General features: G+C 34.7%; 2 protein-coding genes across 3 annotated transcripts in view; one reads left to right on the forward strand and one right to left on the reverse strand.

Moving 5' to 3' along the window:
* Window positions 1–10,316, reverse strand: part of LOC132722472 (oxysterol-binding protein-related protein 1-like) — a 76,497-nt gene extending 66,181 nt beyond the window's left edge. Inside the window, exons 1-5 of one of the 2 annotated variants that reach the window (XM_060706979.1) lie at window positions 10,134–10,316; window positions 4,333–4,493; window positions 3,432–3,517; window positions 1,541–1,615; window positions 1,019–1,130 (exon numbers count right to left, since the gene is read on the reverse strand). In XM_060706979.1, the coding sequence (XP_060562962.1) occupies window positions 1,019–1,130; window positions 1,541–1,615; window positions 3,432–3,517; window positions 4,333–4,477 (418 nt within the window). In that variant the 5' untranslated portion in view covers window positions 4,478–4,493; window positions 10,134–10,316. The remainder of the gene's footprint in view (window positions 1–1,018; window positions 1,131–1,540; window positions 1,616–3,431; window positions 3,518–4,332; window positions 4,494–10,133) is intronic. The other variant, XM_060706980.1, reaches the window with a different exon arrangement.
* Window positions 4,580–6,300, forward strand: LOC132722476 (protein rtoA-like). Its single transcript, XM_060706982.1, has 2 exons — window positions 4,580–4,611; window positions 4,716–6,300. The coding sequence occupies exons 1-2, from the start codon at window positions 4,580–4,582 to the stop codon at window positions 6,298–6,300; spliced, it is 1,617 nt and encodes a 538-aa protein (XP_060562965.1).
* Window positions 10,317–13,514: the final 3,198 nt, after the last annotated feature.

The following is a 13,514-nucleotide window of genomic DNA, read 5'->3' on the forward strand; positions in this document are numbered from 1 at the left end:
AAGAAATTTCTATACAAAATACCAGATGAAGTATTATATCAGACACAAAGCAGAAACAATTAAGTTTAAATCTATTTGTTCTAGCTCTATTGTGAGGAAAGTTTCAAGCTGTTTTGAACCACTCTTCAGTCCAGTTCCTGAAACTTAACCAGTATTGCTACCATATAAGAAAGGAACCATTACTGTAATGAAAGTAGGGCTTGAATGTAGTACTTGGATCCAAGTTCCTTAAGTAGGCCAACACTTAACAAAAACACCATCTCTTTCTGGAAACAATCTTATTGCTTATCACAAAATCAAAACCAAGTCACATCTTAAACAAGAGTGCCATGATGACTTTTAATCACTCACCTAGGTAGATGATTCAAAATGAACAAGACATTGGTAGAAACATCAATTTTACAAACTTCTGTGTGGAAGTGTTGGTGTATTAAAAGAAAAAAAATGTTGAATTGATACCTTTCGTATTATTATTTCATAATGGACTCTACACAAAGGATATTCACACTAAATAAAACTTTAAAATGGTGACTAGAATTTGAAAGTGTTTTTTAGCTTTGGTAGCAATCTTGATCAGCAGCCTAGATACATTTAATTTTATATACCATGGACCACATGCAACAGAGAAAGGCCAATTTCTGATATAGTTTCATCAAAATTTCAACGCCCAATAGGATGGCAATATTAAAGTTTTTAATTAAATATTCAGTTGACTATATTGCATATGTGTTTTTTTGTTTTTTTTATTTTAGCTATGGTGGCCATCTTGTCCAGCAGACCTGAATGATTTTAGTAATTTTACTAAAGGACTGTCTAATAATAATTTCTGTAGAGTTTCATCAAAATCTACTGGGCAGTTGAGGACAAGATGGTTTTTTTTTTACTTTTTTTCTTCTCCTATTTTTGTCTCTTATGTTTTCTTAATTTTGACATACATACTGAAGGATATGATTGGAGAAGTACCAGGTATTACTTTTTCTCATATTAATGTGATGTACTGTTTTCTTTAAATACATACCCCGAATAAGTCTTTGGATTTCCGGAGTTTTGGCAAGTGACTTGGCAGTGCTTCCTTCAGCATTAATAATTGAAACATCAGCCCCATGTTGCAACAATAAAGTCACCACATCCTAGACACAATTAACTACTTCATACAATAAATAAATAACTGGTTCATACATACTATTACATATACCATACAATCAAGATTTTTAGCCATAAGAATTACATGTACTTGAAAAATTTTATGTATCATTCCTCCATTATCATATCATTATCAGATTAACATTCTTAGACACAGTGTTTATTTATAGCATTGAAGTGGTCATTTAAACATATATTACACAAGTTTTGATAATGCTCACTAATAATTAGTGACTGATGCTAATGACTCATTTTATTAAATGAACAAAAAAGTTTCTAGAAATCTACTTTCAATAATGCAAATATACATACAAAGTAATTTGTAACAACTTCACAATATATGCTGTCAAAAGGTTTAAAATTTTCTTTAATATCTTATTGAAAAAGAAAAACAAACCAGTCTGCCAGTGTGAGCTGCTTTGTGTAAAGCTGTGTCCCCAACATTGTTTACTACATTTACTGATACACCATACTGTAATAAACAAGAGTCAATTTTGACCTACATTTACTGAAACATCATACTGTAATAAACATGAGTTAATCTTGACCTACATTTACAGATACACCATACTGTAATAAACACTAGTTAATTTTGATCTACATTTACTGATACATCATGCTGTAATAAACATGAGTTAATCTTGACCTACATTTACAGATACACCATACTGTAATAAACACTAGTTAATTTTGATCTACATTTACTGATACATCATACTGTAATAAACATGAGTTAATCTTGACCTACATTTACAGATACACCATACTGTAATAAACACTAGTTAATTTTGATCTACATTTACTGATACATCATGCTGTAATAAACATGAGTTAATATTGACCTACATTTACTGATACATTATACTGTAATAAACATGAGTTAATCTTGACCTACATTTACTGATACACTATACTGTATTAAACATGAGTTAATCTTGACCTACATTTACTGAAACATCATACTGTAATAAACATGAGTTAATCTTGACCTACATTTACAGATACACCATACTATAATAAACACTAGTTAATTTTGATCTACATTTACTGATACATCATGCCGTAATAAACATGAGTTAATCTTGACCTACATTTACTGATACACTATACTGTATTAAACATGAGTTAATCTTGACCTACATTTACTGATACATCATACTGTAATAAACATGAGTTAATATTGATCTACATTTACTGATACATCATACTGTAATAAACATGAGTTAATATTGACCTACATTTACTGATACATTATACTGTAATAAACATGAGTTAATCTTGACCTACATTTACAGATACACCATACTGTATTAAACATGAGTTAATATTGACCTACATTTACTGATACACCATACTGTAATAAACAGGAGTTAATGTTAACCAACATTTACAGATACACCATACTGTAATAAACACAAGTTAATTTTGATCTACATTTACTGATACACCATTCTGTAACTAGAACTATCACTAAATGTGAATAAAAAGCCCCCCCCCCCAAGACTGCTTCGGAATTGAAGATGTTACTAGTAACAGAATACCTTGTAAAAGAATTGAAATAGAGTTATAGTTGTGGGAAATTAAAGATAGTTGTGGTTCTTGTAATATTGTTGCATTTCCTTTCACTGTTGACCATTGATGAAGTTTTATTGAATTACTCTGTAATAAGTCAAGATAGAGTTACGGTTCTTAAGCACTGCACTTCCACATAAGGTTGCTATATACCAAGTTTGATGACAATAACTCATTCCAATTTCTAGTTATCATACAGAAACCATGAAACTGACCTGCAAGCTGACTCCTATAAACCCCCCTAAACTTTGTTTGTGGGGGTATAAAAAGGTTAATTTGGACTGACGCTGACATCGACGAGTGGGTCTTGAAATTAACCCTGCTTTATCTTCGAAAGTGGAGCTAAAAATGGGTAACAATCTTAAAATTTTAGTACATCAAATTCTATACCTAGCCTTGTCTACAGATGGTGATTTCTTCTATTGTACTTATATAATGTTCCACTAGTTATTTAACAATGAAAATTGTATTAAAAAATATGACATAACGAAATATTTCATTTGCCCCTCATCTGAATTAATAAAAAGTTTTCTCAGTTGTATATGGAACATATCTGTTACAACACAATCAGAAAGTTAAAATAAAAGTCCTAGCAGGTGCGTTAAGTCTGGGCTTCACTTGAGACTGCTTACACCAAATACCTTAGAATTATGGGTAACAAGGAAATATGAGGTGTAAACATATGTGCAGGTCAGAATGTGTCCACAGTGTTGTACCTCTAAAAGTATCTGGACTACCTCTGGATGACCAAAGTATGATGCCAGGTGCAACGGGGTCCATCCTCTGTTTGCTTTCTGTGAACCTGTCAGATATACAACAAAACATTAAAAATATAAAACAAGAGTCACTGCCAGGTGGGGATAACACTCAACTTATTCTTATTTCTAAGGTCAAATACATTGAAGAAAGAATATTGCAGAAAAGAATACTCCTAGAAAACATAATGGTCTTGAACAAATTATAATTCGAATTTACATTTGACCTTGATGGTGAAGCAGAAGGTCTTTGAAAGGTGAAAGTTAACAACTCAATTTAAAAGTTTGGTCTTGAAGGTGTTGTGTTCAGGTGTAAACCAAATACATCAATAACTATCAAAGTTGTCACAAATTTGATAAAGAAACAAGACTTGTCATTGAAAGACAAATGCACCCAAGCTGGGCCCAGTAAAGGAGCATGACCTTTGACTTCCAGCCAATGCATGGTTTTAACAAAAAGTGTTATAAGAATGAAGATGCAATAGAAAACACATTCTTTTCTCTTACAGTTCCGAATTATTTCAGAAGCATCCATGAATGACAAAATGTAACCAGACACTTTTTTGACATCTTTGACAAACTGACATCAGCTCTTGACAAGTCTTAAAATGCCATAAAATGATTGCCTAGTTACTTCAATATTCATTCATGAATGAAGGGAAAACCATATAGGACCATCATTGCAGTTTAATGAAATTTAATCTTGTTTTGATTTTAACTTTGATTGTTTCACAGTTTTCCTAGAAAACTAGCAAGACTAGCATGGGGGTTAAATAAGTAATCTAAGAATTACTGGTCACACAAGTCTAGAAGCTAAAATAAATTCTTTATAATCTATTGATAGATGTTTTAGATATAATACCTTTACAGTTAATATCAAGATCAACTTTGCCTTCCTTTTTACTCTGTAATATGTCACGTATAATGTTGGCTTGTCCTCGTCTTGAGCACAATAACAGTGATTCCTCCAGAGATATTTCCTCATCAGTGGATTCTGTCCCTGACATTTCTATCTGATATCATCTACAAAAAGACCAACACTTAATTTGGCAATATTTCCTTAAAAACAAGTTAACACAAAAAGCTCAAGGACAAAGTCAACCAATATAATGTCTTGTAATATCAACCAAAGATCCATTGTGTATTTTTCTCATACTGTTAATGTGCATTAAGACAAAATAATTTTAGAAAGTTATCAAATGGGACTATTACCAGAACATAATTAAGTATAAATATCCATGTTAGTACTGGTACAGAATCAGGGAATATCCATATTAGTACTGGTACAGAATCAGTGAATGTCCATGTTAATACTGGTACAGAATCAGGGAATATCCATGTTAGTACTGGTACAGAATCAGTGAATATCCATGTTAGTACTGGTACAGAATCAGGGAATATCCATATTAGTACTGGTACAGAATCAGTGAATGTCCATGTTAGTACTGGTACAGAACCAGTGAATGTCCATGTTAGTGCTGGTACAGAATCAGTGAGTATCCATGTAAATACTGGTACAGAATCAGTGAATATCCATGTTAGTGCTGGTACAGAATCAGTGAATATCCATGCAAGTACTGGCACAAAATCAGTGAATATCCATGTTAGTACTGGTACAGAATCAGTGAATATCCATGTTAGTACTGGTACAGAATCAGTGAATAGCCATGTTAGTACTGGTACAGAATCAGTGAATAGCCATGTTAGTACTGTTAAAGAATTAGTGATTATCCATGTTAGTACTGGTACAGAATCAGGGAATACCCATGTTAGTACTGGTACAGAATCAGTTAATATCCATGTTAGTACTGGTACAGAATCAGTGAATGTCCATGCTAGTACTGGTACAGAATCAGTGAATGTCCATGCTAGTACTGGTACAGAATCAGTGAATGTCCATGTTAGTGCTGGTACAGAATCAGTGAATGTCCATGTTAATACTGGTACAGAATCAGGGAATATCCATGTTAGTACTGGTACAGAAGCAGTGAATGTCTATGCTAGTACTGGTACAGAACCAGTGAATGTCCATGTTAGTGCTGGTACAGAATCAGTGAGTATCCATGTAAATACTGGTACAGAATCAGTGAATATCCATGTTAGTGCTGGTACAGAATCAGTGAATATCCATGCAAGTACTGGCACAAAATCAGTGAATATCCATGTTAGTACTGGTACAGAATCAGTGAATGTCCATGTTAGTACTGGTACAGAACCAGTGAATGTCCATGTTAGTGCTGGTACAGAATCAGTGAGTATCCATGTAAATACTGGTACAGAATCAGTGAATATCCATGTTAGTGCTGGTACAGAATCAGTGAATATCCATGCAAGTACTGGCACAAAATCAGTGAATATCCATGTTAGTACTGGTACAGAATCAGTGAATATCCATGTTAGTACTGGTACAGAATCAGTGAATATCCATGTTAGTACTGGTACAGAATCAGTGAATAGCCATGTTAGAACTGTTAAAGAATCAGTGATTATCCATGTTAGTACTGGTACAGAATCAGTGAATATCCATGTTAGTACTGGTACAGAATCAGTGAATGTCCATGCTAGTACTGGTACAGAATCAGGGAATATCCATGTTAGTACTGGTACAGAATCAGTGAATGTCCATGCTAGTACTGGTACAGAATCAGTGAATGTCCATATTAGTACTGGTACAGAATCAGTTAATATCCATGTTAGTACTGGTACAGAATCAGTGAATGTCCATGCTAGTACTGGTACAGAATCAGTGAATGTCCATGTTAGTGCTGGTACAGAATCAGTGAATGTCCATGTTAATACTGGTACAGAATCAGTGGAATATCCATGTTAGTACTGGTACAGAATCAGTGAATATCCATGTTAGTACTGGTACAGAATCAGTGAATATCCATGTTAGTACTGGTACAGAATCAGTGAATATCCATGTTAGTACTGGTACAGAATCAGTGAATATCCATGTTAGTACTGGTACAGAATCAGTGAATAGCCATGTTAGTACTGTTAAAGAATCAGTGATTATCCATGTTAGTACTGGTACAGAATCAGTGTATGGCTATGTCCATGTTAGTGCTGGTGCATAATCAGTGAATATCCATGTTAGTACTGGTACAGAATCAGTGAATGTCCATGCTAGTACTGGTACAGAATCAGTTAATATCCATGTTAGTACTGGTACAGAATCAGTGAATGTCCATGCTAGTACTGGTACAGAATCAGTGAATGTCCATGTTAGTGCTGGTACAGAATCAGTGAATGTCCATGTTAGTGCTGGTACAGAATCAGTGAGTATCCATGTAAATGCTGGTACAGAATCAGTGAATATCCATGTTAGTACTGGTACAGAATCAGTAATTATCCATGTAAGTACTGGTACAGAATCAGTAATAATCCATGTAAGTACTGGTACAGAATCAGTAATAATCCATGTAAGTACTGGTACAGAATCAGTGAATGTCCATGTAAGTTCTAGTACAGAATCAGTAATTATCCATGTAAGTACTGGTACAGAATCAGTGAATGTCCATGCAAGTACTGGCACAAAATCAGTGAATATCCATGTAAGTACTGGTACAGAATCAGTGAATGTCCATGTTAGTACTGGTACAGAATCATTGAATATCCATGTAAATTCTGGTACAAAATCAGTGTACTTGTCTTTGACATTTTGTTTACAATATCAAGGTTTCTTATAACCAATTTAAGAATAAGTAATTACATAGCAAATATATGTTGTTCAATAAAACATACATTGCAATATGAAAGATATCTGTGATAATTATTCTCAGTCTAATCATTATTATACAGTTATTGACTAATGAGCCATTTTATATCATGTGATATTCACCGGTAAATGTCATATTGAACAAGGCGATAGCTGAGGTCAATATGACATTTTGCCCAAGAATATCACATCATATTCAATGGATCATTAGTCAATAATTGTTTTATATTTATGATCAGTCTAAGATTTAATAAGAAAGGCCTAATATTAAAAACAAGTTATCAATATACTTTAATTGCAGTCAGTGAATATGAATTATGCATGCACAGTTAATTGTCTTTGCTGTATGGTTATTGAATACAAGTCTTGGAAAACCAATTCAGTCAGTGAATATGATACTACACCCTGTGAATATGATTTTATAATTTGTTCTGTTGACTACTGTTTGAACCAATGAGATTGCAGCTATTTTAGATCATATAATAAATACCGGTAGTTTTATACACAAATTTTAAGTTTATACAGATTACAGAAAATTTCCATTTTGAAGTTATAATTTATAAAGCTACTTCAAGTGAATTCTACTCTTTAACCATATTGTCTTAATATATGTAAACATTTCTGTCCTGTAACCATGATGGTTTCTATCTTTATTTAACATTCTAAATGTTGTTGCATATTGTACTAACTGGACATAGATCCAAATCTTGTTGGTGCATATACATGTGCAAATTATTTGGTTGTAACTTAAGTTTTTTTTAGTGATTTCTTTTAGCCAAACCACTAATTCTGTAATCATTAAGCTGTAAACAAGAATTTGTAACAGAGTTACCAACGTCCCCTGCCTAAGGGTTTTAAAAGATTGAGGTATTCAGTGCAAAATCTTGATCAATGCTAGTTTTGGCACTTTTTCTTGGTAACTCTCTAAAACTTTTGAACTTATTCTCATGATAAGATAAAACAAACCATGATAAGCTTTAAAGTTCTTCCTAAACCCTGATGCCAAAAATCAAAACCCTGATCAAAAAGTTCTTGACCCGATGTACTTCAGGTAGTCTGAGAATCCAACTAATGGTCTAACTTTTCTAATCACCCTCGACATCAAAGCACTTTGCCCCCTGTGCTCCAACTTGTTTAACCTTTCAAAATAGAACTCTATATTTTGGTCTTCAAAGAAATCATTGACTGCCTCCATGACACCTTCATTGCTTCCAGAAGGATACCACGAAGCTTGGTTTTCAGTTTCGGAATCAGGTAAAAGTCAGTGGGGGCCAAGTCCGGAGACTATTTGGGATGGGTATGAATCAAAGCCACAGTCAGTTGCAGCAGCCATTGCAACTTAGGATGTGTGAGCTGGCGCATTGTCATGCAGAAGCAGAACGCCTTGAGTCAGTTTGCTCCTCCTTTTATGCGCGATTTCTTGACGCAGACACCATAATTCATCTGCATAGTACTTACCGTTTATGGTACGACCTTGCTCAAGATAGTCAATCATGATTATCCCCTGACTATCCCAAAAAATTGAAGCCATCATCTTCCCTGCTGATGGCACCCTCTTGAATTTATTCGGAGGGGGTGAGCTTGGGTGCTTCCACTGCATGCTCTGTTTTTTGGATTCTGGATCGAAGTGATTGACTCATGTTTCATCCTGAGTTACAATCATGTAGATAGATAAAATCAGGTTCATCCTTGCAGCGGGACAAAAGATATCTTGAAATGTCAAGCCTGGTCCATTTCTGGTCGTCAGTCAACTGTCTGGGGACCCATCTAGTGGAAACCTTTGACATGCAATAGACATCAGTCAGTATTGCCTGAACTGAACCAAAGCTTATACCCACTTCCCCAGCAATGCTTCGCAGGTCTCACCTTCTGTCGCACATGACCAGATCGTGCACAACTTTGGCAGTTTCATCGTTGGTGGCCTCTTTTAGCCGCCCAGGCCGTTCATCAAAACACTTCTTTTACTGGAGAAAGAGTATGAGTCGTTGGTAAGGGAAGAAGAAGAATTACAGAATGAGGCTAGGATAAGTAGGCTGAAGAAAAAGATAAGTCAAAAAAGAAAATCTTGGTGAGAATTTCCATCTTTCTCCTGAATTAGCATCCTGTATTTTAAAAGATTTAAGAAAGAAAAAGAATTTAAAGCTCAAAGCAAGGAAAGAATTAAACTGAAAACGGGCCTTTTAGAGTCTTCATCATATTCTGAGTCTGAAAGTTCAAGCTTGGATTCTTAGCAAAGTTATAAAGTGAAAAAAAAAAGAAATTCTGCAAAAAATCTAGACTGACTATCATGATGGATCTACAGATTCAAATAGCTCAAATTACAGTCTTAATAAGAAGAATTCATATACCAAAAATTCTGGTATTTCGTCAAAATCATGCCTTTCATCATGTAAAAGTTTTGATTCATTGGAAATGAATCTACTTGTGGCAGGAGAATTGGAAATTATTTCTCAATCAATATCAAAAAAGAAAAAGAAACAATATTAGAATTGTTGAAACGTTTAATGTGTTTCACTAAATAGTCTATTTTAAAATCATATATTTTGAGAGAAATTGAGTTAGGACACAAAAAGTGGGGGGGGGGGATGACTTTTATTATGTGGAATCCAACGTTTAAGCCAGAGCTTCTTTAAAAAAAGATTGAGTTACAAAGTTAATGAAAGTTGAAAAAGTCTTTGCATATAAAAAATCTAGAATCTACAGATTTAAAACTACATCTATTTTGCATAAAAACTTTGTTGTTTAGGTGTTAGACTGAATTATGTCAATTTTGACTAATGTTAACTCTGGTAATATGGAAATATGCCATTACCGTGAAATATTTTAGTGATGATGCAAAATTTTACTTATGGACTGATGGAACACGGAAATAAACTCGAGTGAAACCATAAATTATGGCATAGTCTATCAACAGCTCATCTAAACAGCTGGGAAATACTTACAGAAAATATTTGGGTTCAATTTCTAGCGCAATAACACAACAGACATTAAAATAATAGAGTCCCTGTGATTTTCATTGTCGATCACATGACGTTATCTGGTTGTTTTCAATACCTCTACAATATCTCTACTTTCGTTTCACGCCTGAGGGCGGACAACTCTTGACAGACAGACGTGCAATCGCAACTTTTCGGTCCTTTCCGTCAGTCTTCGGTTATTACAGATAATAGCCGAGGATGTTCCGATTGACAGACGTGACGTCGTCTCGGCCCTATCACTATTGAAAGGAATTATGACAAATGTAAAACTATTTTGACCTTCACCTGTTCACTCACTATATCACGGATTTGTAATATAAATCCGTGACTAATACCCTTGAATTTTAAATTAAGAGGTACGATCACTATTAAAACAGAGACATGTTATCTATGTCTCTGATTAAAACAAATAGAAATTGAAAAAGTCGGCAGTTTATTGTTATATGTTAATTAGCTATAATAATAATAATAACTTTAATTTGAAAAGGTGATATATCAAGAGTACATGTATAATAAACATACAACTTATTTTAAATATGGCTTTCTATACATTGTACATACAGTATAAACAGAAACAACAATAAATAGCAATATAATTACGGCAAACACTCTTACAAGAACAACATTTTCATGGAAAGTAAAATATTATAATAAAAATTAGATCTAGTACGCACATGCAATCATCCATCAATGTTAACAAACAAACAAACAAAAGATCTCTGTAAATTTCCGTTGAAACATCAATTTCTTTAAGCTGTATTTTTCTCTGTTATTAAATAATATCAGCTGCAAATGTATTCCATAAATGTGTCGCTTTGTATGTAAATTTTTGTTTGTTTCAACGCTTAAGATTATATTACGGTGTTCCGTTTGGACAATCGTGATTTCTTATTTAGTCTGCACCCGCGATGCACGATGGCACGATGGTAAAAACGCGATGGTACGATGGTGAAAACGCGATGGTACGATGATGAAAACGCGATGGTACGATGGTGAAATCGCGATGGCACGATAGCACGATGGTGAAAATGCGATGTTACACCGCGTTTTCACCATCGTACCATCGCGCTTTCACCATCGTACCATCGTGCTTTCACCATTTAATAACTGGGAGAAGACCTTCAAGTACACCAGACTGGTGAGTCATGTTCGCCGTATGTAAGGTCAGTGGTCAGTTTTGTCCTTATGTGGCAGTGTTTGATTATTGCGTAGTGTCGTGCGTGTCCTGTGTGTCAGTGTTTTAGTAATGTCCTCTGTGGTAATGTCCTCTGTGTCACCGTGCGTCAGGTCAGTGTTTTAGTAGTGTCATGTGTGCCGCAGTGTAATGCCCTGTGTAGACTTTGTGTGTAATGTTTACAGTGATTTTGTGTTAGAGTAGTGTCCTTTGTGGCCGTAGTATCGTGCGCGTGTGTGGTGGTCTGTGTGATGTCCTATGTGTCAGCGAGTGAGAAGTGTCGTAGTCTCAGTGAGTAGCGTCTTGTTTGACCGTAGTGTCGTGAGTGTGAGTAGTGTCCTGTGCGTTAGGTCAGTGTTTGAGTAGTGCTCTTTGTGTCCGTGTGTGAGTAGTGTCATGTGTGTCAGATCAGTGTGTGAATAGTTTTTGTTATCTTATTTTAATTTTTTATCATTTAGTATTTTTTAGTGGAGAAGCGGGGGATCGAACTCGCAACCCCTAGACTTGTAGTCAGACAGTGTTACCACTGCACCACAGCGCCCGCTCTGATTTATAACTATTTTGGAAGTTCCTTTATACATTATCACATTAGTACACTTGAAATTGGGTAATGCAATTTAATTTTCACACCTAAATAGTTAATAAACCGTTTAGGTCTAAAGAGTTTAACAATGTCTGACATTCTTATGGGGTTATGATAAGGGACTTTTCACAAACGAGTAGTTAAAAAAAAAGTAAGACTGTTGACAGGCAATAAAAAGCATACAAGAAAAAGCCATGTTCCGTTAAATATAATCACAGTTCTAATATGGATAATAAGAAAGCTGATATCAATACTTGTTGTTAATGAGAAATGATGGATTTAATCTTGTTTCACTAGTGTTGGCGGAAATCAGGTGAAAAAAGTATGTTAAAGTAGCCAACCTCCATACCCATGCTAATTTTCAATGCAATGTAAATTAAATGTAAAATATTTCAAGTGCACAAAGAAAGTAATTAATATATTGCAAACAACACTTTCACTTTCAACTTAAACACAATAAACTTTCAGGATAGGCCTTCTAGTTAACGAGACAGACCTTGACCTTTTTTCATAGATGCCCTTGATCTTGAAGGTCAAAGTATTTAAATTTTCTTTTTTTTTTTTTTGTTTGCTGTAACTGGCTAAAACTTTGTTAAGACACACCATTCTTTAGAATAAGACTTTCATGTTTATCAAACTCGAATTGAGCCTGGCTCATTAATGACCTAAACTATAAAGGTTAAATTATTGAAATTTCTCTGATTTTGCTATAATTGACTAAAACTTGGTAATTAATAATTGGATTACCAAAACAAACTCTGGGACAAGACCTTCTAAAAAGGTTGAACTGACCTTTACCTTTAAATGACCTTGACCGTCAAAGTCAAATTTTTCATCGGTTTGATCGTGATAACGTCTCAAATTCAGTTTCTTTTACATATTTGTATATTAACTGAACCACTGACTTTAAAAAGTTGTAATATGTCGTCATCTAAGAATTCATGTCCATTCTGGCTTGAATAAACATATTAATATCAAGTGACGCAACTGCTGATCATGAAATACCGGTAATACCTATAAAATTGTATCCTGGCGTCATCGACAACCTTGGACCCTTTTGTCGTTACGGAAGGCATTAGTTTGGTTGGCCAAACTGTACTTAACTGTTTTATACGCAATAGTTATAGTACGAGTTAGTTACGAGGATATAACACTGGCTGGGACGACATCAAGGGATGTTTCTGCTAAAAAATGGCGAGGCCGTTAGCAGAAACACCCCGAGATGTCACTCAGCCAGTGTTATATCCTCGTTAGTAACGAGTTTCATATACTATAACTGTTTTATCGCAATGTACGGTGGCACAAAGGTGACACGTGTGTGTTTTTATTTATCTCGTGGCCACGAGATACTATGTCGTGGCCACGAGATACTATGTCGTGGCCACGAGTTACTAAGTGCCACGGCCTAATTTAAATCGGCTCGATAGAAAAAATAATCACAGCAGAGCTATTTTGGCCGTGTACGTTGACTTTTGTGTTCACGTGACTAAAGTGGTGGGATAAATTCATTTAGTCTGATAGTCTGGGACATAAGACAAAGCCGGCGCCAAGTATAAACAAAACTAAACACACACACATATATACATTC

The sequence above is a fragment of the Ruditapes philippinarum genome, unplaced genomic scaffold (genome assembly GCF_026571515.1).
Source record: "Ruditapes philippinarum isolate M1 unplaced genomic scaffold, ASM2657151v2 ctg910_1_1_1_1, whole genome shotgun sequence".
Taxonomy (NCBI): Eukaryota; Metazoa; Mollusca; class Bivalvia; order Venerida; family Veneridae; genus Ruditapes; species Ruditapes philippinarum.